Source organism: Zingiber officinale, chromosome 9A (genome assembly GCF_018446385.1).
Source record: "Zingiber officinale cultivar Zhangliang chromosome 9A, Zo_v1.1, whole genome shotgun sequence".
In the NCBI taxonomy this organism is placed as follows: Eukaryota; Viridiplantae; Streptophyta; class Magnoliopsida; order Zingiberales; family Zingiberaceae; genus Zingiber; species Zingiber officinale.
The window spans coordinates 14,923,057-14,950,386 of NC_056002.1; the positions used below are offsets into that span (position 1 = coordinate 14,923,057).

At 44.0% G+C, this 27,330-nt stretch overlaps 2 protein-coding genes and 1 non-coding gene across 5 annotated transcripts; 1 reads left to right on the forward strand and 2 right to left on the reverse strand.

Moving 5' to 3' along the window:
- The first annotated feature begins 139 nt into the window (after positions 1 to 139).
- On the forward strand, positions 140 to 211 carry TRNAG-UCC. The gene has a single exon. It is a non-coding gene; the product is annotated as a tRNA-Gly (tRNA).
- A 150-nt stretch (positions 212 to 361) lies between these two features.
- LOC122018692 (protein BUNDLE SHEATH DEFECTIVE 2, chloroplastic-like) lies at positions 362 to 2,587 on the reverse strand. The gene is made up of 4 exons (XM_042576090.1): positions 2,300 to 2,587; positions 2,141 to 2,177; positions 1,048 to 1,131; positions 362 to 664 (listed from the first exon to the last, which is right to left on the reverse strand). Exons 1-4 carry the CDS (start codon positions 2,567 to 2,569, stop codon positions 612 to 614), a joined length of 444 nt encoding a protein of 147 aa, XP_042432024.1. The 5' UTR covers positions 2,570 to 2,587; the 3' UTR covers positions 362 to 611.
- A 341-nt stretch (positions 2,588 to 2,928) lies between these two features.
- LOC122018936 lies at positions 2,929 to 10,891 on the reverse strand. 3 transcript variants are annotated; one of them, XM_042576412.1, is made up of 12 exons: positions 10,714 to 10,891; positions 10,283 to 10,411; positions 8,819 to 9,364; positions 8,419 to 8,596; positions 7,979 to 8,207; positions 7,117 to 7,253; positions 6,533 to 6,822; positions 5,801 to 6,013; positions 5,181 to 5,666; positions 4,428 to 5,093; positions 3,791 to 4,324; positions 2,929 to 3,345 (listed from the first exon to the last, which is right to left on the reverse strand). In XM_042576412.1, the coding sequence occupies exons 3-12, from the start codon at positions 9,086 to 9,088 to the stop codon at positions 3,100 to 3,102; spliced, it is 3,249 nt and encodes a 1,082-aa protein (XP_042432346.1). In that variant the 5' UTR covers positions 9,089 to 9,364; positions 10,283 to 10,411; positions 10,714 to 10,891; the 3' UTR covers positions 2,929 to 3,099. The 3 variants fall into 3 exon arrangements, with proteins under 3 accessions (XP_042432346.1, XP_042432345.1, XP_042432348.1); XM_042576411.1 differs by lacking the exon at positions 10,283 to 10,411; XM_042576414.1 differs by lacking the exons at positions 10,283 to 10,411; positions 10,714 to 10,891 and having other exon boundaries at positions 8,819 to 9,397.
- Positions 10,892 to 27,330: the final 16,439 nt, after the last annotated feature.

Consider the following 27,330-nt stretch of genomic DNA (forward strand, 5'->3'; position numbering starts at 1 on the left):
AGTTGCCTGTAAGGAATCGATCGAATATAAATAAGAGTCACTCTCGTGCAGTATGATCTGTTAGAAATGTACAGGGTGATCTACCGCCTCTCATGTAATATAAGAAACAATAATTCTTTTGTGAAACAACAAAGCATTAGCGTTTGTAGTCCAACGGTTAGGATAATTGCCTTCCAAGCAATAGACCCGGGTTCGACTCCCGGCAAACGCATTTTTTTATTATTTTTTTTTTGTGGGTGGGTGAGGTAAATGTTATTCTGTTGATTACGATTTTAATCGTAGCAGATTTCTTTACAGAGAGCACCTTTTGGTACCATTTCTGACAAAATTACATGATAGAATCAGCAATCAAGTTAGTGAATGAAAGGACACTAATATGGTAATTTTACCATATGAAACCATGGAATATACATAAGCATTCGCAGTTGAAAACTCCCATAACAATATTTGTTTACCCAATTTCTTTCATGTTGTTTACATTTCATCATCTGAGCTCAGAAGAAAACAAAAACAAAAAGCAAAAAACTTCTCAGGTGATTGAATCTCTGAACTAACTTATCATAACCCTTCTGTACTTTTGATTGCGAGCAGTGAATCCGTTGACAATAGTCTCACAACCGCCTTGAGTATCCGGAACCGCCACATTTTTTACAGAGTATAAGTCCTGCATCATCAGTTCATGAAGTGTTCAGAAGCCTTAAATTGCTGAAAACATTATGAATCAGATCTTCAAGAGATAGTAGATAACCTAATTGAACAGAGATATCAATTCTAATTTGAGCAAAAGGTGTTTTTGACAGAATACTGTAAGCATGTACAAGTGAACAAACTATAAGCTTAGTCACCATTCTGAATGTATGATTGACCACTATCTGTTTATGTAGCTTTAATTGATATGCATTTCCTTTTGACAATCTAGGATGCCATTGGATATGACATCGATATAGATAATAATATGCTTGACTTGGAATATGTTATATGAAATTCCAAAAAACTAAGAGTTTAATGTTTGAAAACAAACAGTGTGGAAAAGGAAGAAGAAAGCACCTGCACCCTTGCACACCCTGCAATCAACCAGACGAGTTTCCTGTGTCATTTTACCATCGCTACAGAAGACGCATTTCGTACCACCTAAGTGAAAATTGTGAAAATTTAAGATATTCTGACTAGAAATAAACTTGGTTCCTAATAAGAGTTAATGTTAGAGAGTTGACTAAATAGTTTGCTAAGAGGAGATGAGACTTTGTTTTACTACCTTTCTCAAAGAAGTTATGCATCAAACAAATTGCAAAAGGATGATATTAAATGAGCATAATACATATTGCAAAAGTTACATTTCTATTTGATGTTGTCATAACATGATACTCTATAGCGCACATTTTAGCATAAGCATACATATTGCAAAAGTTACATTTCTATTTGATGTTGTCATAACATGATACTCTATAGCGCACATTTTAGCATAAGCATAAGTTTTCTGTTCAAGTTGACATGATTTTCTGAATGATCCATTGTACCTACAACAACTTCAACACCTTGACACATTTTTCATATGATTATAGATATTTTTTGTTGCTTTCGTAAATGAACCTTTCAGTTATAATATTACTTCTATATCCAACTTTACAAGACCTGAGTATATTTAAGAAGATCCTCTAATAGTAGACCTATGAATCAACAAAATTAAGCTAACAGGAGTGAAGGTGTTACTAAAACCTAAAACCCGCCTATGTAGTGATATGTGTGGACCTCACTCCAATGGAGAACTCTATGATCCACATCTATTCAACTATTCACAAAGACAAGTAAATATGATATGTTCTCTATGATACCAATTGTTAAAATAGTCCTGCTTTCTGGGAGAAATTTCATTAACTCTCTAATTGCAATGCAACCGATATAGCAAACTAGTTAGCAATAGAAGATCATTGAATTTCCAAGATAACCTAATGCATTTTATAAATGTACATAAACCCAACCATAATTGAAGAAAATTTCCCACCTAAACAAAATTAGATTCATGAATCAAGTGTCAAGAAAACTCAAAATTCATCTTTTTTTTTACAGAAATTGAGTCACAAAAAAATGATCTTTCTCAGACAGTAAAACGAAGTCAACAGAACCAGCAAAATGACAATACCATTTCCGCCACATCTCTCGCACGGCACCGGATCGCCCTAAAAAGCAGCGGAAAGAAAGATCCAATCACTTTCCACCTCAAAAAATCGCATCTTTCCCCGGAATTATTATAATAAAAAGGCTCAAGGTAAGGAAGAGCAGCAAATCTGCAAATGCCAACCTTGAGGCCGAGGAATAGGGAGAGGGAGACGGCGGCGATCGTGGCGGCGGTGACGATGAGCGTCTGGGTGTCGAGTGGCCTCCCGCCGCTGTACAACGAGGCGGAGGCGCGGAAGGGCCTGGCGGACTTGTGAGGGGAAGAGTAAGAGAGCCTCGGGCCGTGGCAGCACCTTTCTGCGAGGCTATGGAGGTGGCATGGAGAGGATAGAGGAGGAAGCGAGGGAGAAGGAGCAGAGGAAGAAGATAAGTGGCGTGAAGGGAGAGTGGCCATGGAAGAGAAGAAGGGCAACATCACGTAAATAATTCCCTTTAAATATCTATTTTTTTCTTTTTAAGGAAAATTTCATGTTTGTTTTTTTTTTCAAAACACTCCCCAAAGTTATAAAATTATTAAGATATATCTTAAAAATTTTCAATCTCAGTTTGCATTTGAGAAACCTACACAACTATTCCAAAATGAACACTATATTTATCATCCCTTTTCTTCATCATAGTTATCATTAGTAAGAAATAATTGTAAAAACATTATTTCATAAACCAAACTTTGAGTGGACATAATGTCATATGATTTTTCAGAAGTGATATATATAAATAATCTTTTAGCTAAATGACACGAGTGAACAGTTGGGAGAGAAGAAGAAAGTAACTTTATACATAAAAAAAGCAACAAAAGTTGCTTAATTTGCTACACCATGCAAATGCAATAACTAAACAAGGTCTCCTGCAAGATCAAAAAAGGCATGCAGTTGCACTTTATGTTAGAAATGTTTACAAAGGGGAGAAGAATCAGGTTCCTATCAATCACAAGGGTTGATGTTGAGGTTTCACTATTTTGACACTGCTGTAGAAGCGCCTGAGGTCTTTCATTGCTTTCTCTTCGATCTGAATTGAGCGAATTGATGATGGAGCGTCAATCTCCGGCTTGAACCAGCGGTTTGGAATTGAATCCTTCTGTCCTCCAGCCTCCGTCGGTGAGCTGGTGGATGATACTGAGAAGCCTGATACTTTAGTTTTCGGGCTGTGTGAGATGCTCAGGTGTCTTTTCTCCTGATAGATATAGGACGATAGCTCACTGAATTAGAGAATTTCAATTATAATCATTTACTACAGAGAAAAAATCCAAATGCTATTTGGAACAAAACATTTTGTTTTTCAGGTGACACTAGAAAGTAACTGTAACTAAGTTATAGGATTGTGAAATCCTGTGATCCAAAATTATGGGCATTCCATAATCCCACTGAAAATGTAGCAGATGTAGTGCCCAACACCCTTCTTCTGTGGTATCTCACTCATTAGAGACACCTTAACATTATCTAGAAATCGAATATAAAAGATATTTGTTACAACTAAAATGATTTTTTCGTCAAGAACTAAAAATAGTAGTTCACATTCTCTGGGATTAGTAATTTCTGGTCGGTATAAGTGACCATAGAATTCAAGATAGCAATAATGCTGCAATGGTTTTGATCAACTTAAATCACGATTTTATTACCTGCTGCATCTGTATATCTCTTAGTGATGGCCGATGATTGATTCCAGGCGAAGTTGCTGATGATGACCAAGGAGGTGTACTTTTTTCGCCTTCAGGCGCTGGCATCCCTTGGACTATACTTATGGGACGTGTAATATTAGGCAAAAATGAACTTAGCGGAACCTTTGCAGTGTTTGCAGTCTCCATTTGATTTTCAAGTGTACCCTTTGTGCTGATCGGAGTCATTTCACTTAACTTTCTCTGTTCGTTCTGAATATCCCGAAGAGAAGTGTGTCCTGGAATAAATTTAGCACCACCCCATGCCGGTCCCTCATTTTTGGGAATGGGTGCTGGTGCAGGGACATGTTTTGGTGCATCATCAAGAGCACCTCTCAGAAACATTGACAAGCCACCTTTTCTGTTATTTTTCTTTGTTGTTTTTGACTGGGACTTCTTATTGGAAAAGGATGAAGAAATCTCCTTATGATTTTGCAAGGAGGAATCTTCTACAGGTGTACCATCATGGATTGCATCAACATCCACAGTGGGATCTTCCTGTTGGAGGCAATTTAATTTTACAAAGGATCTAAACCAAAAAACCAAGATAATAATGAGGTTAAAAATTAAAAACATGCTCAAGCCATATCCAGTTATTTACCATCTTTGGGGAAGTTTCAAGAGCTTCGATAACTGAAATATCTTTCACAGAATGCTTCTCTTCACTTACTTCACTATTTACAGATTCAACTTCTGGCTGGTTAATTGCTTTTTGTTTATTATTCCTCCTCTGTTTTCTAGAGACCTCAGGCTTTTTGTTTCCCTTTGCATCAGATGAGCTAGAGGACAATTGCTTTGACTCTGTTTCCAGTGGAAATCCAAGTTCAGCTAGAGCACATTCAAGCGAAGATCTGGTTTTAAGCTTTGCAATTTGCTGATTGTCAAGATAATGCCCCTTCAATTGCTTTGCCTCAAGAATTTCTATCTGCTGCAGCTTTTTCTTAAGGATCCTAACTTGCTTATAGACAGCTGGATCAGTGACGCCGTCGGTCTCAAAGAGAAAATCAACTCTTGCACCCTCATGCTTTGTAAATGCATCTTTACCTTTTTCTCTAAGCCTCAGATATCTATTCTCATTATCCTCCTCATCACTGTGGATGATGGCAGGGAAAGTAGCTGATGGAGTGGGAAGGCGACGATAACTCCATGGCTCAGAAGATCTTGTGTCAAGTAGTTTTTCAAGCTTTGCCAGAACCTGAGTAGAGGCGCTTGCAATTGCAGTTGCTGAGGTAGTGAAAATATAATCAAGATTCCGTAAAGCAATTTCCTACATAAAATTAAGTTGTTAGATTGAGGAGAGAGGAAGGAAACAAGTCTTTATTCACTTCAGTGAGTTAAGATCCAAGGAAAGTACCACACAATACTTCCTAAGGTCATCAGCCTCTAGAGAATCAGCAATTTCCAACAGTTGTATAGCATTCTTTGGCTCTACAATAAACTCTGCTGCAACTTTCTCACATATGCTTTTTAGGCTTGGTACTTTTTTGTTACTAAAATCATCACTTTGACTGCTCCTAGGGCTTCTATCGAACTCTATGTCACTAAAAGTAGGATCATCTATTTGATCCACTTCACCATTGGCCTCTAGTGGTCTTGGTGCTGACATCTTTGATTTGGGAAGATAAGAAGGGTGATAAAGAGAACAAAGAGCTAGCAAATGTGTTTCTCCAACACATACTAAAGAAGCTCGCTTAACACCATGCAAGCGAGTAGGAACAGGAGTCTCATCCTTGCACTTTTTCCCATCCCACATATATACATCTCCTGTCGTCGTAACAGCAGCAGCCCAATATTTACCTGCTGAGATGCTGATGATATTCCTTCCGCACAATGAGTATAGCTAAATGTAAAGTAAGAGATTTCAGAAAGGAATACAAATATACATAAATGAAGATCCATCATAAACATGTCAAACTTGATTTCCTTGTCTTGACATTTGCAGCTCAAGAACAAGGTAGTCGTGAGTTACCATACCTGCCGGCACCTTATGTCAGGATCTGAGGAAACCCAGTAAAATAAAGCACCATCGTCACTTAGGGCAATGCTGTGAACCATTCCAGCAGCAACTGAAATGACATGAAGCCGCTCCATTCTATGAAATTTAAGGGGTGCATTTCCACTTTTCCTTGTATTTCTGCTGATAACAACACGCCTAGGAGTAACAAGTCGATGGCCCCAAGTAAATACCTGTTTTGTTTAGCAATACAATAAAAGCAATTTAAGCTTGGCCAACTTCAGTTGTAAGTGCAAGATGCAGTAGAATTCCATAGGAACCCTCAGTAAAAAAACAAACAATGTCATTCATATTTGGGCACAAGTATTTGGCATGGGTGTGGTCCGTGTGAATCTAAGTGTCAAAACACCTATAATTTTCTACAAGAGATCAACAACTTGGAAATAGATACATGCATGCAGGTAAGGAGAGGAGAGGGTAGATAAAGAGTCCAAGTACTGAAGAAGAGAAAGCTTGTGGTAAAATAATTCACAACTTTTGACTTAGAAATAGGCTAGACTCTAATTGGATGAAGTGTCAACAGGAAACACATTAAGTTCTGGAATTTTCAGTGAGGTGGATAAATATCACTAATCGATTTGATGGTAACAATAAAGTTAACCAATAGCTGAACTGGATCATTGTTTTTTTTTACTTCTTTCGCCTTCAAGGGAAAGAAGAAATTTATTTTCCATCATCAAAACTGAATTTACCTCACCGTCAGCTCTTAAAACTACAGTGTGATGCTTTGCTGCAGAAACTGCTTTGAAAACTTTCCCTTTCAGATATTCTACTATTCTTGGCACATAATTTGATGCTGAGTTTGAAGTGCCATAACCGAGCTGGCCTTCCTTATTACAGCCCCATGTAAATACTTCACCATGCTCAGAAACTGCAGCAGAGTGCTTGCTTGCAGCAGCAACAGCAACTATTTTAACTTTTAAGGAACTCACCCGCCTTGGTGTGGGTTGTGTGTCCACAGAAGTATACCCAAGCTGACCCTCTGCATGTAGAATTAACATTAGAACTAATGAGGAATAACTACAAAGGTTGAACATAAGGAGCCAAACATACTGGATATATATATATATATATATATATATATATATATATACACGCGCGCGCGCACACACAAGCAGTGATCAGATGAGTGAACATAAGACAGACAAGTGAAATGAAAAGCAAAACATAATTGATCAGAGTAATTTATGATGATAAAAAAATTGGCTTAACATAGATACTAGCTCTTTAATATTTAGAATAATGTTTTAAATCAAGATAGAAGCAACGCAACAACCTCTATTTGATCCCCAAGTAAAGACCTCTCCATTCTCTGTAGCAATTACTGTATGATGCTTGGCTGCTGCAACATACCTGACTAGATGAGAACCCAAGCTTATCACCTGCCGAGGAGTGATCACAGCAGCTTGACCACTGCAAAATACAATAAAGTGCTGTTGCTATTACAGAATGTACTTGTTTTGAGTGATAAACTTCCAGGTAAAAGAAAATTTTAAGAAACACTAAATTAGGGTCTTAAAGAGCACTGTCAAACTACAAAGATACATCAATTCTTCTTTTAAAAGGAAATTACCAAGTAATGGTGATTATCTATAACTCTGTCAAGACATTGTTTCCAATTGTTAATTTGAAGGAATAGGAAACAAATATCAACACCTCAAACTCTGCCCCATTCAAATAGATAACAATCCGTAAAAGTACAATTACCTTTTATTTCCATATATGAATTATCGGGGTTTTTTTTTTATTATGCAAAAGGTTTACAATTTTCAGTTTCTGATCTGTTCATTATGTACATCAATCAATTAAATTCATTGTAGATCACTTTGTGTAGTAGTAAAATTGTTGCAAATAATTAATAGGCTTGAATTTCTACTTGTTATGATTTACTATCTTTAACCATTAGATGGCCTTAACTTGCTAATCCTTGTATGAAACGTGTGAGGACATCAACATGAAGCTTATCAGTAGATTTTGGATTTAATGGAGAGAATTTGTAGCTCATATATCACCTCAATCTTATTTGACAATTTCTATGCTCTTGGCAGTTCAAAAAGTAAAATAAATCAAGAAAATCATAAATAAAATGAAAAATATTATATCAACCAAAAAATACAGATTAAAGAATCACTAGGTACCTGTGAACATCAAAATCTGGATGCCCCAACCGGCCTCCCCTCCCAAATCCCCAGGTATAGAGTTTTCCATCAGAACCAACAGCCACACTGTGAAACTTTGAAGCAGCGATTTTTGTAATATAGGAGTCCTGAAGTGCATCAACTTTGCATGGCAATTTCTGAATGTGAGCATTCCCTGTTCCCAGTTGATAGTTTGTCCCACTTCCCCAACTTAACACTTCCGTCGTCACTATCATGACATGAGCATAAATGTCACTTAAACTAGTGGAGTAAATTCTTTTGCAATAGATGAAAGTAATGACATGAAACATTGAAAAAGAAACAGAACAGGTATGAACTCACCCAACAAATGCTTAAATAAACCTCAAGCACCAATCTTTCCACATTACAACTGATGAGGATACAACTTAAATTACTAGCTCAGTTATCAAAGTAAGTACCTGCATCAAATGCATTTCCTACAACCAATGATACAGGTCCAGATAGAAGATCGACTGGAGTACGACCTTTAGAGTCTTCCAAAGTGAGGGATGCACCAGTTTGTAGAAGAACACTGGCTATAGCAAGGTGACCGAAATGAAGTGCCCTGTGGAGGCTACTCCATCCTGACTCCCCGTCCTGAAGGAAAGTTCACGTCAAGAGATCAAATCATGGAGAAAATCCTATAGCATTCAAAGAAGGATGCAGGAAAAGATAGAAATTTAACTACAGTAGTGGTGGAACATTCCTTATTTTTGAAATTTCAGTTGTACAATCACAATGCATAGTAGGTTGGCAAAACTGAAATTTATCTAGTGAAGAAAATAATCAAATAAAACTGCATGTGGGTGACAACAATACCCTTGCATTAGGATCGGCACCAGCAGAAAGAAGCCTCTTCAAGATAGGCACATGATTTCTCCAGGTTGCGATATGAAGAGGAGTAAGGCCAAATGTATTTCTTGCATCAATGCTTCCACCATTCTTTTTTGCTAGAAATAAAGCTGAATCCACTTCAGTGAGAGATCCTTGTTTGCATACAGACCACAGGTCTTTCTGAGAACTGCTTGAAGAAAATTTGCGGCTAGATGTCTGATTCGTTGAACCTGAATGTAGCACCACACTCTCCATGCACAGAACAGGTTGTATGTGCAAGCAAACCTGTTTGATGTAGTTATGGGAGATACAATTGTATAGCTGAAAAGGCTTGGCAAGGAAATGCAAATCAGAAACAGCTTTTGACTATGGAACAGGAGTTCTCATGAGCATATGCAAGTGTTATACACATTCTTTTTCAACGCCAAACTTTATTCACACTCCTGCTTGCCTAGAGATTGGAGAACTGATTCCTGACATAGATACATCAATCTAGAAGAACCTGTTCCTTCCAACTTAAATCAATAAAACCTAAAAAATTAAAGAAACATATATGTAAAGATCCTGCAAAGAATTTGATTGAAATTCAGAAATGAATTACAGTAGCTAATCAAAAGACAAATGATAATGAACGGCAATAATGTTGTACAAAAAGTCTTGCAAGAAGTGATACATTTTTGAGTTTACACCTGAAGATATGCCACTTCAAGAGAGTAAAAACTAAAAAGTTCTTCCATTTATCTTGGGAGAGTAAAAAACCTTCTATATTGGAACTAGAAGCTAAATTAAGAAGCCTAAAATTGTTTTCCATTTCTGATGAAAATAAACAGAAATGAATGAACCTTGTTTTTTTCAAAATACCAGTTCCTCCCACTAAATTAGTGTATTGATTTCATTCATGCCAGCATTTATATTGGCCATTGAGGCATAAAACTGATTTAGTTCTAAGATTTTTGTTGGATTTTGTGAATGTCACTTGCCTAGGGTCATGGTTATACTTAAAACATATGGGTAAAACAAGACCATACTTGTAGAAGACAAATTATTATAACAAAATTTGCTTTATAATGTGGTTACAAACGCTAATTGGCAGGCCCTCGGGGAGTTCATGCAATCAATAGTGAAGAATTTTTCCAGATCGAGATAATTTTAGATAACTCAGACAAACCAAATAATATGTATTCAAAAGAGATATTGAAACTAAAACAGGACCTAGAGATCTCATGTCTCACACAGCAAATTCAGAAATTTCTACTATCATGGCCAATAAAACGGACTAAGTCCTTCAGTAACTGATATCAACGCCAAAGGCCCTGAAATCTAGATCCAAAAGTACAATCCAGTACATTAAATTTGGAACTAGCCTCTGACGAAATTATGCTAGAGAGCAATTTCCCGTGAACAAAAAAAAAACAAATCAAAACACTGCTGTTTATTCAAAGAAGCGACATTTTACAAAATCTGGATCCGCATTGCAATTACAAACGCAGAAAGAACTCCCCATCATCCAAAACGCACAGAATCATGCACGGCTTCAAATTCGTCGCCGTAGTGGGAGAACCTTACAAGACCAAGGAACTGAAAAATCACCATCCGCAAAAATCAAATCCTCTGATAAAACCAGGCTAAAAAAAAAGATCTTTACAAAAAAAAACCATGCACAAAAACAAATCTTTGCTAAAAACCGATCCTAACAGAAAAAAAAAACCCAACAAGCAGCAGAAAGACCATCGCTTAGGTGAACACGTTGAAATTCCCGAAACAACAAGAAGCAAGAGGGCAACCCCAGGTGGGAAAAACCAGGACAAATCGGAGCTTCCGAGTAGAAAGACGGCGATCAAATCAGAAATTAGGGAGAGAGCAGTAAAAGAAGAACCCACCTGAAATCGCTGGTGAGACGAGAAGCAGAAAGCTCCAGTCGGCTTCTCCTGCTTGCTTTGCAGTTTGCGTTTAAAAGAGGGAAGACGAGAACAGCAGGTAGAGGAGGATCCACGCACGGAATATACCCTCGACACCTCCTCCCTCTCTCTCTCTCTCTCTCTCAAAACTTTTTCTTCTTCTATCATTTATTTATTTATTTCCTCCACACACAATTTTAATATTTTCTATAAAAACATTTTTGGAAAATAAAATAAAATAATAATAATAATAATAATAATAATAACGCAAGTCGAAAGCCGTGCGAAAGCTTGCAAAATTTCCATTTCACCCTGGAGATTATCCTTTTTCTTGTAATATCCTTCAAATTTTAACATTAAACTTTCATCATTCTCCTTTTAATCACTAGAAATATACTAAATTTTATATTTTAAACATTTTGATGATATTAAAATTTTAAACATTTTTTAAAATAGTCATTGTCTCTAATAAATAAATAAAGTCTCCTTGTAAAACGCGAGGCATTGCCATTGTGATAAGAATTCTATCTCAGAAAAGAATGGAGACAAATTTTAATGACTTTTCTACCAAACTTTCTCCTCTTACGCACAATAAAATAAATAAAAAGAATGGCAAAATGATCTGTCATTCAAATGGGGAAAAGAAATACCATCGAAAAGGAAACACGAAATTGTTAAGTAGCCAAATCAGATTATTAACTTGATGACTTGAAGATTTGGATTCAGTCAGAAGGCTTGGCTTTTTAAGATGGAAGCAAAGAAAGCACTTGCCAATCTTATCATAATACAAATAACCAAATAAATTTTATTATAAAGCCATATCAAATAGTTGATGATTTTCTTAATACATAAGATTTTTTTTTTAAAAAAAACACAAATAACAAACTCCTCAGGAATATAAAATCCTAAAAAAAAAATTACAATCAATTCCTGACAAATAAAAACATGAAAGGAGGTTGCTGTAAGCCTTGTAATAAATCATATATATATATATATATATATATATATAAATTAAAAAATGTATCCATAATAAGATTTTACTTTTTTTCAAATATCTAAAGTATAATAGAAAATGAGACAATAATTCATGAATCGATGACTTGAATCTATCGTTATACTATGGCCTCTTACTTGTCGCCGAATTATCCCACGAGTGCAACGAATATCTTCCACAGGATTGAACCGACGAGCCCCATGTTTCTTCTCAAATGCGGGAGAAGAAGGTAGAAGAGGAGAGCAAGATTCAGCATGCCCTAATGAATATTATCTCTTCCCTTTTATACTTGACTCAACCAATGGAGATTATCCAACATAAAAGCTCATGTCTCATTAACAGCCCATCAATATTAATAAACCTGGTTATTGGATCTACACATTAATCCACATCCAATTTAATCCAAACCCTCTTTATATGCTTGAAGCATTAGATCGCTTAATTGAGTTTAGTTACTTTAATGACAATTAGTTGTGTGTGTGTGTTAATCAAGTGTGAGCCACTCTTATGGAGATTAAGTCCATCAATGTGGACTCAATTGGATCTAGTACACCCATGTAGACTTAATCCTACAATCTCCTACTTGAGCTATACTTGATTCCTGATACACACAACCCCTAAGTTGAGCTCAATATGTCAAACTTTATGGGTTAAATACTCCTAAACAATCTCATCCATTAAATCAATTAGTACATGACTAATAAAGTCATAGCTACTATAACTATAACAAAACCCAACAGTAATCACAATACTAATATCATTAACGACATAGATCAAATTTGGATGCGTAACACAAGAATAACACGAAATGTGATCTATAAGTGCTCATTCTCAATAAGTCCTCTTTATGACCCAAACATATCCAAATTATATTTACCAAAACCTTATACTAAACTACAATGATAAATTATGATTCAACTTTATGACTCTAAATGGAATTTATATCATATTTACAACAATCAAATACAAAACCACAATAGTAAATATGACATCCATCATGTTAAAGAAAGTCAAACTCATACACACATATAAGAAAAACTACAATATATACAATGAGTCCAAAGGAGCGCTGAGTCGACGGACGCTGGGGACGTGACACTCTCCGCTGTCTCCGACTGGTAGTGGAGATCTCCGGCGAACCTACAAAGGAGTCGAGCCGGGAGGGATTTCCCTGCAACGACCCTCTGACGCTCAAGTCAGACAGCGAAGAAGCAGAGTAACGTTACTGTGGCTACAGTGATCAAGATTGCATACCTTCGTCGAAGTCTGGGGGTCCTTATATAGGACCCCGGGGAGGCGTGGGGCACGCTTCTCAATGTGTGCACGCTTCCCCAAACATACCTCAGTAGGGTTGTGTCAGAAAAGCATGTCTGACGTCATTCCGCAATCGTCCGAGCATATCCCGGATGTAACGGTGGAAGCTTCCACCGTACGATACTCTGTCCGCTCCGGTCATCGACCATGCTGTTTGTCGGCGGCAGGTGTCTCGAGGATGAAGCTACCAGCTATCCTTTTTGTCTTCTAGCGTTCCCACCTGCTTCCTGGCCAAGCGGACACCCCGCTCGGCGCTCTTGGTTTCCGGGAATGCGCCTACCTTGGCCCGGGCGGTGAAGCCCTGCTTCTGTGCTCGGATGGAATTGCGCCTTATTGGCATGTGGCTCGGCCGAGCGTTTCGCTCGGCCCATAGACTCTACTTGAGCGTCGGAAACCCGACCTCTGGTCGGGCTGTCTTTCGTCCGGTCCGGGAGACCCTTGGTCGGATGTCCGCTCGGCACGACCTTGCGGTTGACTTCCTTGACCATTGACCTCCACGTGTCGTTGACCTCCCGCCAATGAGGGTCCCGTGTCCTTACCACGGGATCACATGTCTCCCCCTCAAGTCTAGTCGAAAGAGGCGCTAAGTTCGACTGACTGGACTATGAGTTTGATCGAGAGACATCCACTCTGCCGCTCTTGAAAGTGTACCTCTGTTCGGCTATAGGGAGGTCCAATCGGCCAACCGGCGAGTTGATGGCTATGCCTCGGTAGTTTTGATTTGTATTCGCCGCTTGTCGCGCTACCGTTTTTAAGGACGGTCGGAGTCGTCGGGTCTCCTTGGAATTCGTGCAAATCCTCATTAAGTTGCCCACGCGCGAGTAATGATGTTCATTAAATGCTGGCCCATCACTGATTGCCACCTCGCAAGTCCACCGTCATCGTACGGCGAGGGCGTCATCTTCGATGGGACAGACGTCGACGTCAGTTCAAATCCAACAGTCCTATGCCGACGTTCTTTTCGATAACCTGGATCGAACGGTTGTTGTGGACTAAGCCCAGGGTTTATGAAGCGCCAACGCTGATCTTCCTTCTATCGTTCTTGCCTTCGTGCTTTTGGTGATTCCTCTCGTGTCCAGTTTCCCGACGTTCGCTTGCCTCGACGCCCCGACAAACTTTCGACCTCCCTCTTCTTCACGCTTCGCCTCCCAGTAAGCTTTCTCCTATCTTTACCTTTTTCTGTGTTCTCCATTCCGGTGGCCTTTGTGCCTGTTCAATACCATTCCGACCTCCTCTGTCAACCCTTTCGTTCTTTCTTTCTTTCTTCCTCAGTATTGTCCCGGCGATGGCTAGCACCTCACAACCTTCTGATCCTTCTCCTGGCCTATGACGCGGGACGCTTCCTTCACGAATTCGAACTTCCTCCTGACCATAGATTAGTTTTGGCCACCTCTTCCGATCGGACCCACAATCCGCGGGCTGGCACTGTTTGTTTCTTTCGCGACCAATTTGTGGCCGGCCTACGCTTCCCCATACATCCTTTTATCCGTGAAGTTTGTAATTATTTCCGCCTCCCGCTCGGCCAACCTGTCCTCAACTCTTTTAGGTTGCTGTGCGACATAGTGATCCTTTTCAAGTTGCACGACATTCCCTTAGTCCCCAGAGTGTTCCATTATTTTTACTATCCCAAACAGTCCGAGTAGGGTACTTTTCTCTTCCAATCGCGGATCGGTCTTATCTTTTTCGACAAGATTCCGACCTCGAACAAGCACTGGAAGGAAAATTATTTTTACCTTCGCTTTCCCGAACGGCCATCCTTTCGCACCAAATGGCAGACCACTGTGCCGAGCCCGCTGGACCTTGGTAAATACAAGAGCCAGCCGGATTATCTTCATGCAGCCAATCTATTAGCCAGCCAGAGGTTTAGTATCAATAAGCTACTTCACGAGAGGGTGTTGTACATATTCGGATTGAGCCCGATCCGAACGAAGCTTCCGAGCACCATGGGTAAGCGCTTTCCTTGTCCCCGCTCCTTTTGGTCTAACTGATTTATTCTTCTTTTATGCAGCTGACATCATGTGGCGCGCCAAGGCCACCGAGCGGATGAAATTAAAGGTCGCTGAAATAGAAGCAGCAACGGCTAAGGAGATGGCCGATCTGGGTATCGCGCCGGTCGGCTCGCATGAGGGCGAGAGCGAAGAGGCTCCAACAGGGGCCCGAGAGTCTACCGGTCGGATCCCTGCAACCAGAGCGATCGGTGATGCTATCTCGTCAGCCGGTCAGCCTACCTCCGAAGACGTGGGGCAGTCGGCCGGCGACTCCCCCTTGATAACACGCAAACGTCGCCGAACGGATCTCACATTTGTGGAACCAGTGACCGAGCCAGTTGACGCCCCCTCTGAAGCGGTCAACCCAGTCCCTGCTTTAACCGAGGTCATCTCTTCGGACCGAACTCCTTCCCAGCTCGACCAACCAGCGGCCCCCCTCGAAGCACAACCCGTTAGTTCCCTGCCCCGGGTTCGTCTTCGGCTCAGGCGCTCAAGAATAGTTTCTGCTCCGCTCGGCGAGTCATCCGGTCAATCCATCTCTTCTCAATCTGATCCGAGCGGACGCCGAACGATCAAGGTCGTCATCCATCTTCCCACTGAAGAGTTCCTTTTGGCCGCTAATCGGCCAACTGCTCCAGAGCATCAGGTCACCATCCGAGGACCGCTCGCCAAAGTATGGGAAGATGCGAGGGATCGCATTGCCTTGATGACCCCCGGGCAGCTCGGTGACAACCATCTACAACAAGCAACCGGGGTATGCTCTTTAACCTATTGTATGCTTAATCTTGGTTCTTAACATTATTCCGTCCGAACAATACTGGGTGGAGAACATTGTGGCCAGCAATCGCCTGACTGCCCTAGAGGAAGAATTAAAAAAGCTTCAAATTTCTGGAGGGGTGCCAGCGCAGGGGCCATCATATGCCATGCTCCGAGCCGAACTGAGCAAACCGGAGAAATTACTGGAGGTCGAACGACACAAGTCCTCTGGCTTGGAAACCAGGGTAGCTGGCCTTGAAGCCCAGGTCAAATCTCACGACCGGGAGATGAAACTGGCGACCAATAGAAAAAATACAGCCATTTCCGATTTAGAGGCCAAGAATCAGCAGGCCCGAGCGCTGGAGCAACGTGTCCACGAGTTAGCCGATAAATAAAGATCTCCAAGACGCCTTAGAAGCCGCCCGAGCCGCCTTCAAAGAATACCAAGATGGCGAACCAGGGCGCTTCGCTGCGATGAGGCACAACTACTTCCGGTCGGATGACTTTGGTAACAAGTTCAGCGATCGGCTGATCCTTGCCTTTGAAGAAGCCATCCAAGCCACCACTACGTACTTGAAGGCTAAGGGCCAGCTTCCCGATGCGGTCTATCGGGCTGCTGGAGCACATTCTCAAGCCCATTTTTGACGTTCTTGAGTGAAAGTATGTTCTATAACTCTCCAGGTTGGTTCCTACAGCCTTACCTTTAATGAAGACTTGCTTTTTTCCATACTTCTCCCGGTCGGCTTAAACGACCTTGATTTAATGAATGACATCTGTAACTTTGCCCTTGGTTGGCGAGATTTTAAATGTAATTTTGGAATGCCAACTTTTGCTTTGTTAGCTTTTCGTTTGAGTGCTTCCGGTAGCTACGCCATCCGGATGTTTTAACTTCCTTGCCCGGTCAAGTGTCTTCATTCCAAATAGAACTTTCGTTAGTTTTTCGCAAGTATTTTTCTCAACTACTTCGCTCGGTCAAGCGATCTTCATTCCAAATGGAACATCCGTTGGCTTTTCGTTGATTGGCGCGACGCTGCCCGCTCGGGGGGTTTATAGTCGCCGACCCGACTCTAGAGTTTAACGTCGCCGTTCGACGGTCTTCAAGTCGGGGGGTTTATAGTCGCCGGTCCGACTCTAGAGTTTAACATCGCCGCTCGACGATCTTCAGGCCGGGAGGTTTATAGTCGTCGGTCCGACTCTAGAGTTTAACGTCGCCGCTCGACAGTCTTCAAGCCGGGGGGTTTATAGCCACCGGTCCGACTCTAGAGTTTAACATCGCCGCTCGACGGTCTTCAAGCCGGGAGGTTTATAGTCGTCGGTCCGACTCTAGAGTTTAACGTCACCGCTCGACGGTCTTCAAGCCGGGGGGTTTATAGTCGCCGGTCCGACTCTAGAGTTTAACGTCGCCGCTCGACGGTCTTCAAGCCGGGGGGTTTATAGTCGTCGGTCCGACTCTAGAGTTTAACGTCGCCGCTCGACGGTCTTCAAGCCGGGGGGTTTATAGTCGCCGGTCCGACCCTAGAGTTTAACGTCGGCGCTCGACGGTTTTCATGTAGGTTGTCGTTCGGCGAATAATGCTCAGACTCTTCGTAATTTTTCTTATCTTCAATCCTGTAGCCAATGGATACATACGAACGGAACGTACATGAAATGAATTACAATGGTGCACCTTTTATCCAGCGTGGTACGGCTGGAGGTGGTTTGCGCTCCATGGTCGATCTAGCCGCCGCCCACCTTCATCTTCCAGGTAGTAGGCACCCGATCGGAGCTTCTCGACGACTTTAAAGGGCCCCGCCCAGGGAGCTACCATTTTGCTCACATCGCCGACCGGCTTCACCTTCTTCCATACAAGATCACCGACCTGGAATGCTCTGGGAATTACAAGCCTGTTGTAATTCTGCTTCATTCTCTGCTTGTACGCCATCAGCCGGACGCCCGCTTTAGCTCTTGCTTCGTCCACCAGGTCCAACTCCAGCTGCCTCCACTCGGCATTGTCCTCATCGTAGCTTTGGATCCGATCGGACTCCACTCCGACCTCGACTGGGACGACCACCTAGCCGCCATACACCAAGTGGAACGGTGTTAATCTCGTTCCCTCCTTTGGGGTTGTGCGGATGGCCCATAGTACGCCGGACAGCTCATCTACCTAGCTTCCTCCTATGTAATCGAGTTGAACCCAAAGTATTCGCAGGATCTCCCGATTGGCCACTTCAGCTTGACCGTTGCTCTGGGGATACGCCACGGAAGTGAAGTGTTGTTCGATGTTGTATCCTTTGCACCATTCTTCGAGCTCCTGACCAACGAATTGTCGATCGTTATCCGAGATGAGTCAACGAGGGATGCCAAATTGACAGATTATATGCTGTCAGATGAACTTTTTGACCATCTGCTCGATTATCTTGGCTAGTGGTTCGGCTTCGACCCATTTGGAGAAGTAGTCGATTGCCACTAGTAGGAACCTCCGATGATCGGTCGCCATGGGGAAAGACCCTACGAAATCCATGCCCCATTGGTCGAACGGGCAGGATATTGTGGACGCCTTCATTTCCGTCGTAGGCCTATGGGAGAAATTGTGGTACCTTTAACAAGAGAGGCAAGTAGCGACGGCCCGAGCGGTGTCTTCCTGTAGAGTTGGCCAAAAGTATCCGGCCAGCAGGATCTTCCTAGCCAGAGATCGATCGCCCGGATGACCTCCGCAAGATCCTTGGTGTACCTCTTGGAGATTGTACTCTGCGTCCTCCGAGCTGACGCACTTTAGCAACGGTCGGGAGAATGTCTTCTTATATAGTTGGTCTCCGATGAGCGTGAATCGGCCGGCTCTCCTCCTCAATAGTTGGGCTTCCTCCCGATCGGACGGCGTGGCCTCCGATCGTAAAAATTCAATTATAGATGTCCTGCAATCGCTTGGGAATGTGAGACCTTCCATCCGGTCGATGTGCGCCACCAGGACACTTACTCGATTGGTTGCTGGATGACGACCGGCGATATCGAACTGACAAGCTTGGCTAGCTCGTCCGCAGACTGGTTCTCAGCTCGGGGGATCTTCTGTATGACAACTTCTATGAAGTTGGTCCTGAGCTTCTCAAAGGCCTCCGCGTAGAGCCTGAGCCTCGCATTGTTTATCTCGAAAGACCCTGAGAGTTGCTGAGCGGCCAACTGGGAGTCTGAGAACAGAGTCACCCGGCTGGCTCCCACGTGCCACGCGGCCTGCAGGCCAGCTATTAGGGCTTCGTACTCCGCTTCATTATTGGTTGCTCGATAGTCCAGCCGGACGGACAGGTACATCCGCTCTTCTTGAGGGGAAAGCAACAGGATGCTAATTCTGCTCCCGAGCCGAGCGGACGATCCGTCCACAAATACTTTCCACATAGCTTCGGGCTCGGGGTTTTGCACTTCAGTCACAAAATCTGCCAAGGACTGGGCCTTAATCGTCGAGCGGGGTTGATATTGAATGTCGAACTCACTCAGCTTCGTTGTCCACTTGATGAGCCACCCGGATGCTTCTGGATTCAGGAGCACTCTTCCCAGCGGGTTGTTCGTCATCACGATGACTGTATGAGCCAAGAAATAAGGGCTTAATCTCCGCGCGGCGAGGATCAATGCAAAAGCCAATATCTCGAGACCAGTGTAGCGAACTTCAGCATCCTTTAGAATGTGGCTTAAAAAGTACACGGATTGCTCTTCGCCGTTCGACCTTACTAATGCCGAGCCCACAGCATGCTCGGTCGAAGACAAGTAAATACGGAGCGGCTCTCCTACAGCCGGTTTGGCCAATACTGGTAAAGAATTGAGATAAGTCTTCAGCTCCTCGAACGCCCGATCGCATTCCTCATCCTATTGAAACTTGGTAGCCTTGCGCAGAATCTTGAGAAAAGGAAAGCTTCGGTCGGTCGTTCGGGAGATGAATCGTGATAGTGCCGTTATCCGACCAGTGAGGCGTTGTACTTCTCGAAGATTTCTGGGAGGAGGCATATCTTGCAATGCTTTTACCTTACTGGGGTTCGCTTCTATGCCCCGCTCGGTCACAATATAGCCCAAGAAACGCCCGCTCTTTGCTCCGAACAAGCACTTCTGTGGGTTCAGCTTGACCCCGTATCTCCTCAATGTTTGGAAAGTTTCTTTCAAATCCGCATAAATGTCCACCGCTCGGAAGGATTTGATAAGTATATCATCCACATGCACTTCCAAGTTGCGCCCCGATCTGCTCCCGGAATACATTATTCATCAGCCGCTGGTAGGTAGCTCCCGCGTTCTTCAGTCTGAACGGCATTACGTTGTAACAGTAAGTGTCGTCTGCAGTGACGAAACTGACTTTCTCTTGGTCTTCTCGGGCGAGCGGCACTTGATGGTAGCTCTCATATGCATCCAACATGCATATCAGCTCGCATCCGGTTGTGGAGTCTACCAGTTGATCGATTTGGGGCAAGGGGTAAACATCCTTTGGGCAGACCTTGTTCAGATCCTGGAAGTCGTTGCAGACTCTCCACTTATTGCCTGGTTTGGAGACCAGCACCACGTTTGCGAGCCAGCTCGGGAACTGCACCTCCCGTATCTAGCCAGCCTCCAAGAGATTCTCCACCTCCGCCCGGATGATGATATTCTGTTTGTCACTGAAGTCCCTCTTCCTTTGCTTTACCGGCCGAGCATCCGGTCGGACGTGAAGCTCATGCTGCGCTATGCTCGGTGAGACTCCTGGCAGCTCATGGGTCGACCAAGCGAAAACGTCGCAGTTTTTCTGGAGGCAGCCGATCAGCTTCTCTTTCTGACTTCCCTCCAAGTCGGTTGCTATGCAAGTCATGGCCTCCGGTCAGGAAGGGTTGATCTGTACCTTCTCTTTTGTTTCATAAACTAGAGAAGGTGGCTTTTCGGTTATAGCGTTTACCTCGACTCGTGGCACTTTCCGAGCGGATCTAGCCTCGGCTCGGACCATCTCTACGTAGCATCGCCGGGCTGCAAGCTGATCTCCTCAGACCTCCCCAACTTGATCTTCCACCGGGAACTTAATCTTCTGGCAGAAGGTGGAGACGACCGCTCGGAACTCATTGAGAGCCGGTCATCCCAGGATAACATTGTACGCGGAGGGAGCGTCGACCACGATGAAGTTGGCGGTCCGCGTTCTTCTGAGTGGCTCCTCCCCCAGCGAGATAGCCAGCCGGACTTGTCCGACCGGCAAAACTTCGTTACCGGTGAATCCGTAGAGGGGAGTTGTCATCGGCAGCAACTCGGCTTGGTCAATTTACAATTAGTCAAATGCCTTCCGGAAGATGACGTTGACCGAGCTGCCTGTATCAATGAAAATGCGGTGAATAGTGTAGTTAGCTATTACCGCTCGAATGATGAGGGCGTCATCATGCGGGACTTCGACTCCTTCGAGGTCCCTCGGGCCAAAGCTGATCTCGGGCCCGTTCGCCTACTCCTGACTGCAGCCAACTGCATGGATCGTGAGCTGCCTTGCATTCGCCTTCCTTGCCCTGTTGGAATCTCCTCCGGTTGGGCCTCCTGCGATAATGTTGATTTCGCCCCTCGGGGCATTTCCTCTGTTCTCTTCCTCCCGAGCGGACGGCTTAGGTCGTTCATGCGACGCCCGGGGATTAGCTCTGTGCGGCTGGTGAAGGTGTCGCTCGGGTGATTCTCTAGCTGCTCGTCGCCCGACCTCTTGGTGCCGATGTCGCCTATCAGGCGATGGGGATCGGCGATGATAACTCCTGGGAGTGGGATGAGCGATTGGAGAGAGACTCTGACAATCCCGGGTGTTGTGTGTGGCGGATTGGTGGAGCGAGCAAAACATAGGAGTCCACACCTTCCCTTTTGGCCTAGGCCGATGGGCCGCTACTTGTTGAACGGCTTGAGGCCTTGCTTGCTGATGGGGACGAGCCATCTCTGCGCGAGGTCCTCTTGGCGGTTGATAATTGGAAGGCGGCTTCCGCTCGGCGGGAACTGGTGGCTCGGCTGGTGCTGCTTTTTTCCTCGCCATTTGAGCTTCTTCCACGTTGATGTACTCATTGGCCTTGTTCAACATGTGGTCGTAGCTGCGGGGCGACTTTCTGGCGAGCGCACGGAAGAAATCCCCGTCCACGAGTCCCTGTGTAAATGTGTTCATCATAGTTTCCGAGGTGGCCGTCGAGATGTCCATGGCTACCTGGTTGAAGCGTTGGATGTAGGCCCAGAGCGACTCCCTCGGTCCTTGTTTGATGGCGAATAGGTTGACGCTGGTTTTCTGATAGCGTCTGCTACTCGCGAAGTGGTTGAGAAAAGCCGTGCGGAACTCCTTGAAACTTGTTATTGATCTGTCCGGCAGCTTCCGGAACCACCGTTATGCCGACCCAGAAAGGGTGGTGAGGAACACTCGGCACTTCACCCCATCTGTATATTGAAGTAAAGTGGCGGTGTTGTCGAACTTACCCAGATTGTCATCTGGGTCGGAGGTCCCGTTGTATTCTCCGATCGCCGGAGGCACATAATGCTTTGGTAGTGTGTCTCTCAGGATGACGTCGGAGAACTGCCGATTGATCCGCTCGGGGGATGAATCCGTCCGGGGCGCCTTGCCCTTCCAAGCGTCACGGATAGGCGCCTTGTCGGATGATCCCTGGTTGGCTAGGGCCAATTCTGACGGCGTCTGGAATAGTGCTCGATGGAATGGAATAGGGGCGGCTGGCGCGTCTCCTGGTGTGCCGGTCTGCCCCTTGTTCTGAGCCCATGTAGAATATTGTTCCGGTCGGTCCTCCATTGCCGCTCGGCCTCCAGAGAAGGATGCGGCCTGCTACGTTATCCTTTCTGCTTGAGCCTTCTGCTGTTGCTCAACCATCTTTGCGGCTCGCGCTTGAATGAGTGCTTCGAGCTCCTTAGGAGAGAGCATTACCAGGAGTTGACGTCCAGCTTCATCCATCTTCTAGGCTCGGATTCAGGTGCATTCCCACAGACGGTGTCAATTTGATCCTGTCCGAGCGCTGAGTCGACGGACGCTGAGGACGTGGCACTCTCCGTTGTCTCCGACTGGTGGTGTAGATCTCCGGCGAACCTACAAAGGAGCCGAGCCGGGAGGGGTTTCCCAGCGATGACCGTCCGACGCTCAAGTCAGGCAGTGAAGAAGCAGAGTAACGTTACTATGGCTATAGTGATCAAGATTGCATACCTTCGTCAAAGTCTAGGGGTCCTTATATAGGACCTCGGGGAGGCGTAGGCATGCTTCTCGATGCATGCACGCTTTCCCAAACATACCTCAGTAGGGTTGTGTCAAAAAAGCATGCCTGACGTCATTCCGCAATCATCCGAGCATATCCCGGATGTGACGGTGGAAGCTTCCACCGTACGATACTCTGTCCGCTCCGGCCGCCGACCATGCTGTTTGTCGGCGGCAGGTGTCTCGAGGATGAAGCTACCAGCTGTCCTTTTTGTCTTCTAACGTTCCCACCTGCTTCCTGGTCGAGCGGACACCCCGCTCGGCGCTCTTAGTTTCCGGGAATGCGCCTACCTTGGCCCGCGCGGTGAAGCCCTGCTTCTGTGCTCAGATGGAATTGCGCCTTATTATCATGCGGCTCGGCCGAGCGTTCCGCTCGACCCATAGACTCTACTTGAGCGTCGGAAACCCGACCCCTGGTCGGGCTGTCTTTCGTCCGGTCCGGGAGACCCTTGGTCGGATGTCCGCTCGGCACGACCTTGGGGTTAACTTCCTTGACCGTTGACCTCCACGTGTCGTTGACCTCCCGCCAATGAGGGTCCCCCGTCCTTACTATTGATACAGTCTGACCTGGCTGTTGTTTTGATGTTGACACTGATTTAAGTTTGTATCAGATATTAATTAAACTCAGACTAATTATTGATCAAGGTTGATCATGAGGAGAGGAAAAGTCCAAGTACGGATACTTGGCACGCGAAGTCGGAGAGGGCTCGGCAACTCGTTCTCCGGACTAGGTCAGAGAGGGCTCGGTAGCTCGTTCTCTGGACCGGACGAAGTCGGAGAGGGCTCGGCAGCTCGTTCTCTGGACTAGGTCAGAGAGGGCTCGGTAGCTCGTTCTCTGGACCGGACGAAGTCGGAGAGGGCTCGGCAGCTCATTCTCCGGACTAGGTCAGAGAGGGCTCGGCAGCTCGTTCTCTAGACCAAGAAGACGTTAGAGTTTAGGGCTGGGAAGCTCTAAAACTAACTCAGGGACTTTGGATCGGTCAACAGACCGATCCAGTGATACTCTGTGTGACTGGATCGGTCGACAGACCGATCCAGTGATACTTGAAGTCTCTGATCGGTCTATGGACCGATCAGAAACCACACAGAGAGTTTATGTGGGTTATCTGATCGGTTTGTGGACCGATCAGTTACCACACAGAAGCTTCTGTGGGTTATCTGATCGGTCTCCTGACCGATCAGCAACAATTGACGGAGCTCAGAATCGAGGGGGGATCGGTCTGTGCACCGATCCACCCATTGTCTGATCGGTCCACAGACCGATCAGACTCCTTCCAGACCGATCAGGAGAAATCATGATCGGTCCAGAGATCTATGGATCGGTCTGTTGACCGATCCACAACATGTCGTTTGTGTCTGCTGCTTCTCTGATTTTGCTGATTCACTTCTGATTCACCTGATCGAATTATCTGCTGTGAGATCTTTAAGTTACAGGTTGCAGGTATCATGCCATTGGTTAATTTCAAATGAAGCCCCATCAGAAGAATAAGAACAAGTGATCTTTATGCTGTATTTTGCTGCAAGTGATGCAATTCGAGCTTCAACGTTCACTGACCGCGATCAGTTGGACTCTTGCTCATTGGTTTGAGCTCAGAGACACCATAGAAGACCATGGATGGTATTGGTGTGAGTTCAGAGAACCAGGTGAGGAGCAAGAGTGATTGGCGACGCCTGGTTTGGTTATAGTGATCCGATACAGGTGACAGCGATTCTCTACGGTAAGCAAGCAGAATAAGAAGAAGGAAGAAGAGAGGTTTGCTAAGGTTCTGGAAAAACTCTCTCTGTCGATCAAGCAAGAGGTTGTGTGTGTTGTTGAGCTCTTGGCTGATTCCTTCGGTCTTTGTTTTTCTGCTTCGTGGCTGTAAGTTAAACTGTTCAATCCTTTAGCCACACTCTGTAAGTAATTGTGCTTCACTTTCAAATCTACTTTTGTGATCTTTGTGGAGAGGTTACTCCACCGAGAAGGAGAGATTCTTAGCCGGAATTTGTCCGGGGTGTGATCTACCGAAAGATCAAGGGATCGTCCACCTTACGGACACGTCAAGGAGTAGGGGCAAGTTATCCTCGAACCTCGTACATCATTTTGTTAGTGTTGGTTGGTTTTCTTTCCTTGCATCAGTTTTTGTTCTTGTTTATATCCGCTGTGCTAACAAAGTTTTGTGAGGAAATTGTTGACTTTTAGTGGAAGCTATTCACACCCCCCCTCTCTAGCCATCCCAAGATCCTAACACTTACCACCGGATCAATGACCCAAACAGATCCAAATTATATTTACCAAAACCTTATACTAAACTACAATGATAAATTATGATTCAACTTTATGACTCTAAATGGAATCTATATCATATTTACAACAATCAAATACAAAACACAATAGTAAATATGACATCCATCATGTTAAAGAAAGTCAAACTCATACACACATATAAGAAAAACTACAATATATACAATGAGTCCAAAATATGTGTTCATGAAGATAGAGCATCACACAAAATATAGATTCATATATAATGGGTACTTCATCAAAAGGAAAACCCTCATATTCAGCACACGCTGATGAAACATCTTAGGTGGCAAACTCTTGATGAGTGGATCCGCTAACATGGATTTCTTTAACCGCCAAAAACTTTATGTTGATGTGTTTAGACTTTGACGAACTGCAGTTATTCTTGAAATACAATTTTGCAACTTTGTTATCACAATTGATCCTTAATAGCTTATCAACGCCTCCAATGATCTATAGCCCTATGATAAGGATTTGTATCCATATCCCATGGTTAGAAGCTTAATAGCAAGGTATAAACTCTGCCTCCATAGTGGAAGTGACTATTAGCGTATGTTTGACGCTTTTTCATGATATAGCCTCGTCCGCCAACATGAAGACATAACCTGAGGTGGACCTCCTGCTATCTAAGCATCCAGCAAAATTGGAGTCTGAGTATCAAACAATCTCCAGATGACCTGATCTCCGATATGTGAGCATGTAATCCTTCGTTCTTTGCATATATTGTATAACCCTCTTTATTGTTTTCCAATGCGCTGGTCCAGGGTTTCTCAAATATTTACCCAGCATCCCAACAATATACGCAAGATTCGAACGCGTACATACCTGAGCATACATTAAACTCCATACTACGGATGCATAGGGGAATTGCTGCATTTCCTTGATTTCAAGTTTATTATGTGGACATTGTTGCAAGCTAAGTCTATTATCCTCTGCCACCAGAGTGTCGCTAGGAGCACAACTTTACATGCCATACCGAATGAGCACCTTTTCAATATAGATCTTTTATGATATTCCAAGTGTATACCTTGAACAATCACGAATAATCTGTATCCCTAAGACAAAAGATGTTTCACCAAGGTCCTTCATTTCAAATTCACCGGATAGAAATGACTTGATTTCTAGCAGCGGACTCATATCATTGCTTGTAAGTAATATATCATCCACGTAAAGAATAAGTATAATAGACTTACTCCCACTTAACTTGATGTACAAACATTAATCAACTGGATTCTCCTTGAAACCATATGAAGAAACCACTTAATCAAACTTCCGGTACCATTAACGAGATATCTGCTTTAAACCATAAATGAACTTTCTTAGTTTACATACTAGGTGCTTTGAGTCATCTGACTCAAAGTTCTCTGGTTACATCATGTATATAGTTTCTTCAATATTTCCATTGGGAAACGTAGTCTTAACGTCCATTTGGTGTAGTTCTAGGTCATAATTGTCGGAACCTCGTGGTAGTTTTGAGATGATCAACCGAGTCAGGCTAGGTTCTATGGGTGTTTAACCTCTGTGTACAGGAGCTTAAGAGCACAGGAAGTCGAGCGGAAGACGCAGCTAGCGAGAAGGATGGCATGGGGATTGGGGGGAGAGTCGACGGGCTCGGTGCATCCGAGGGACGAGGTGTTGTGGAAAAGTACACCAGCGGACGAGAAGAATGTGCACGGTGATCCGAGGGATGAGAAGTCAGGGAGGAAGTCTGCTCGAAATGGGTTCGAGTGAGCCATATTCGGGCTGGCCAAAATCACCTAAGCAAACGGAGCAGCGGAAGATCCAAAAAAGAGTCGCGGAGCTACTAGGGGCGCTTGCATTGGAGTTAAAGACGCCTTCGTGCCTTTCAGTGGGAAGGCGCCTTCGACCAGGCAACATTAGTCGTTTGTTTTTGTTGGTTTATGGATAAAACCTTATCCACTTGAAGGCGCCTTGAATCCTTTTGAAGGCTCCTTCCACCCACGGATAAGATTTTCCAAGGGCTATAAAAAGATCACTGGACCTAGGAAATAAATATCAACTCCGGTATTCATTTCCTAGCAACTTTCTCAACAATTAATGAGTGTAAGAGGCTTCTTCGCCTTCA

Coding starts and splice junctions, on each gene's coding strand:
- LOC122018692 (XM_042576090.1), bottom strand. CDS start 2,569: ATGGCCACTCTCCCTTCACGCCACTTATCTTCTTCCTCTGCTCCTTCT. Junction 2,178..2,299: donor CCCTATTCCTCGGCCTCAAG/GTTGGCATTTGC, acceptor GCTGCTTTTTAG/GGCGATCCGGTGCCGTGCGA. Junction 1,132..2,140: donor CGAGAGATGTGGCGGAAATG/GTATTGTCATTT, acceptor ATTTTCACTTAG/GTGGTACGAAATGCGTCTTC.
- LOC122018936 (XM_042576411.1), bottom strand. CDS start 9,088: ATGGAGAGTGTGGTGCTACATTCAGGTTCAACGAATCAGACATCTAGC. Junction 8,597..8,818: donor GTGCCGATCCTAATGCAAGG/GTATTGTTGTCA, acceptor ACTTTCCTTCAG/GACGGGGAGTCAGGATGGAG. Junction 7,254..7,978: donor CCAGATTTTGATGTTCACAG/GTACCTAGTGAT, acceptor TGTATTTTGCAG/TGGTCAAGCTGCTGTGATCA.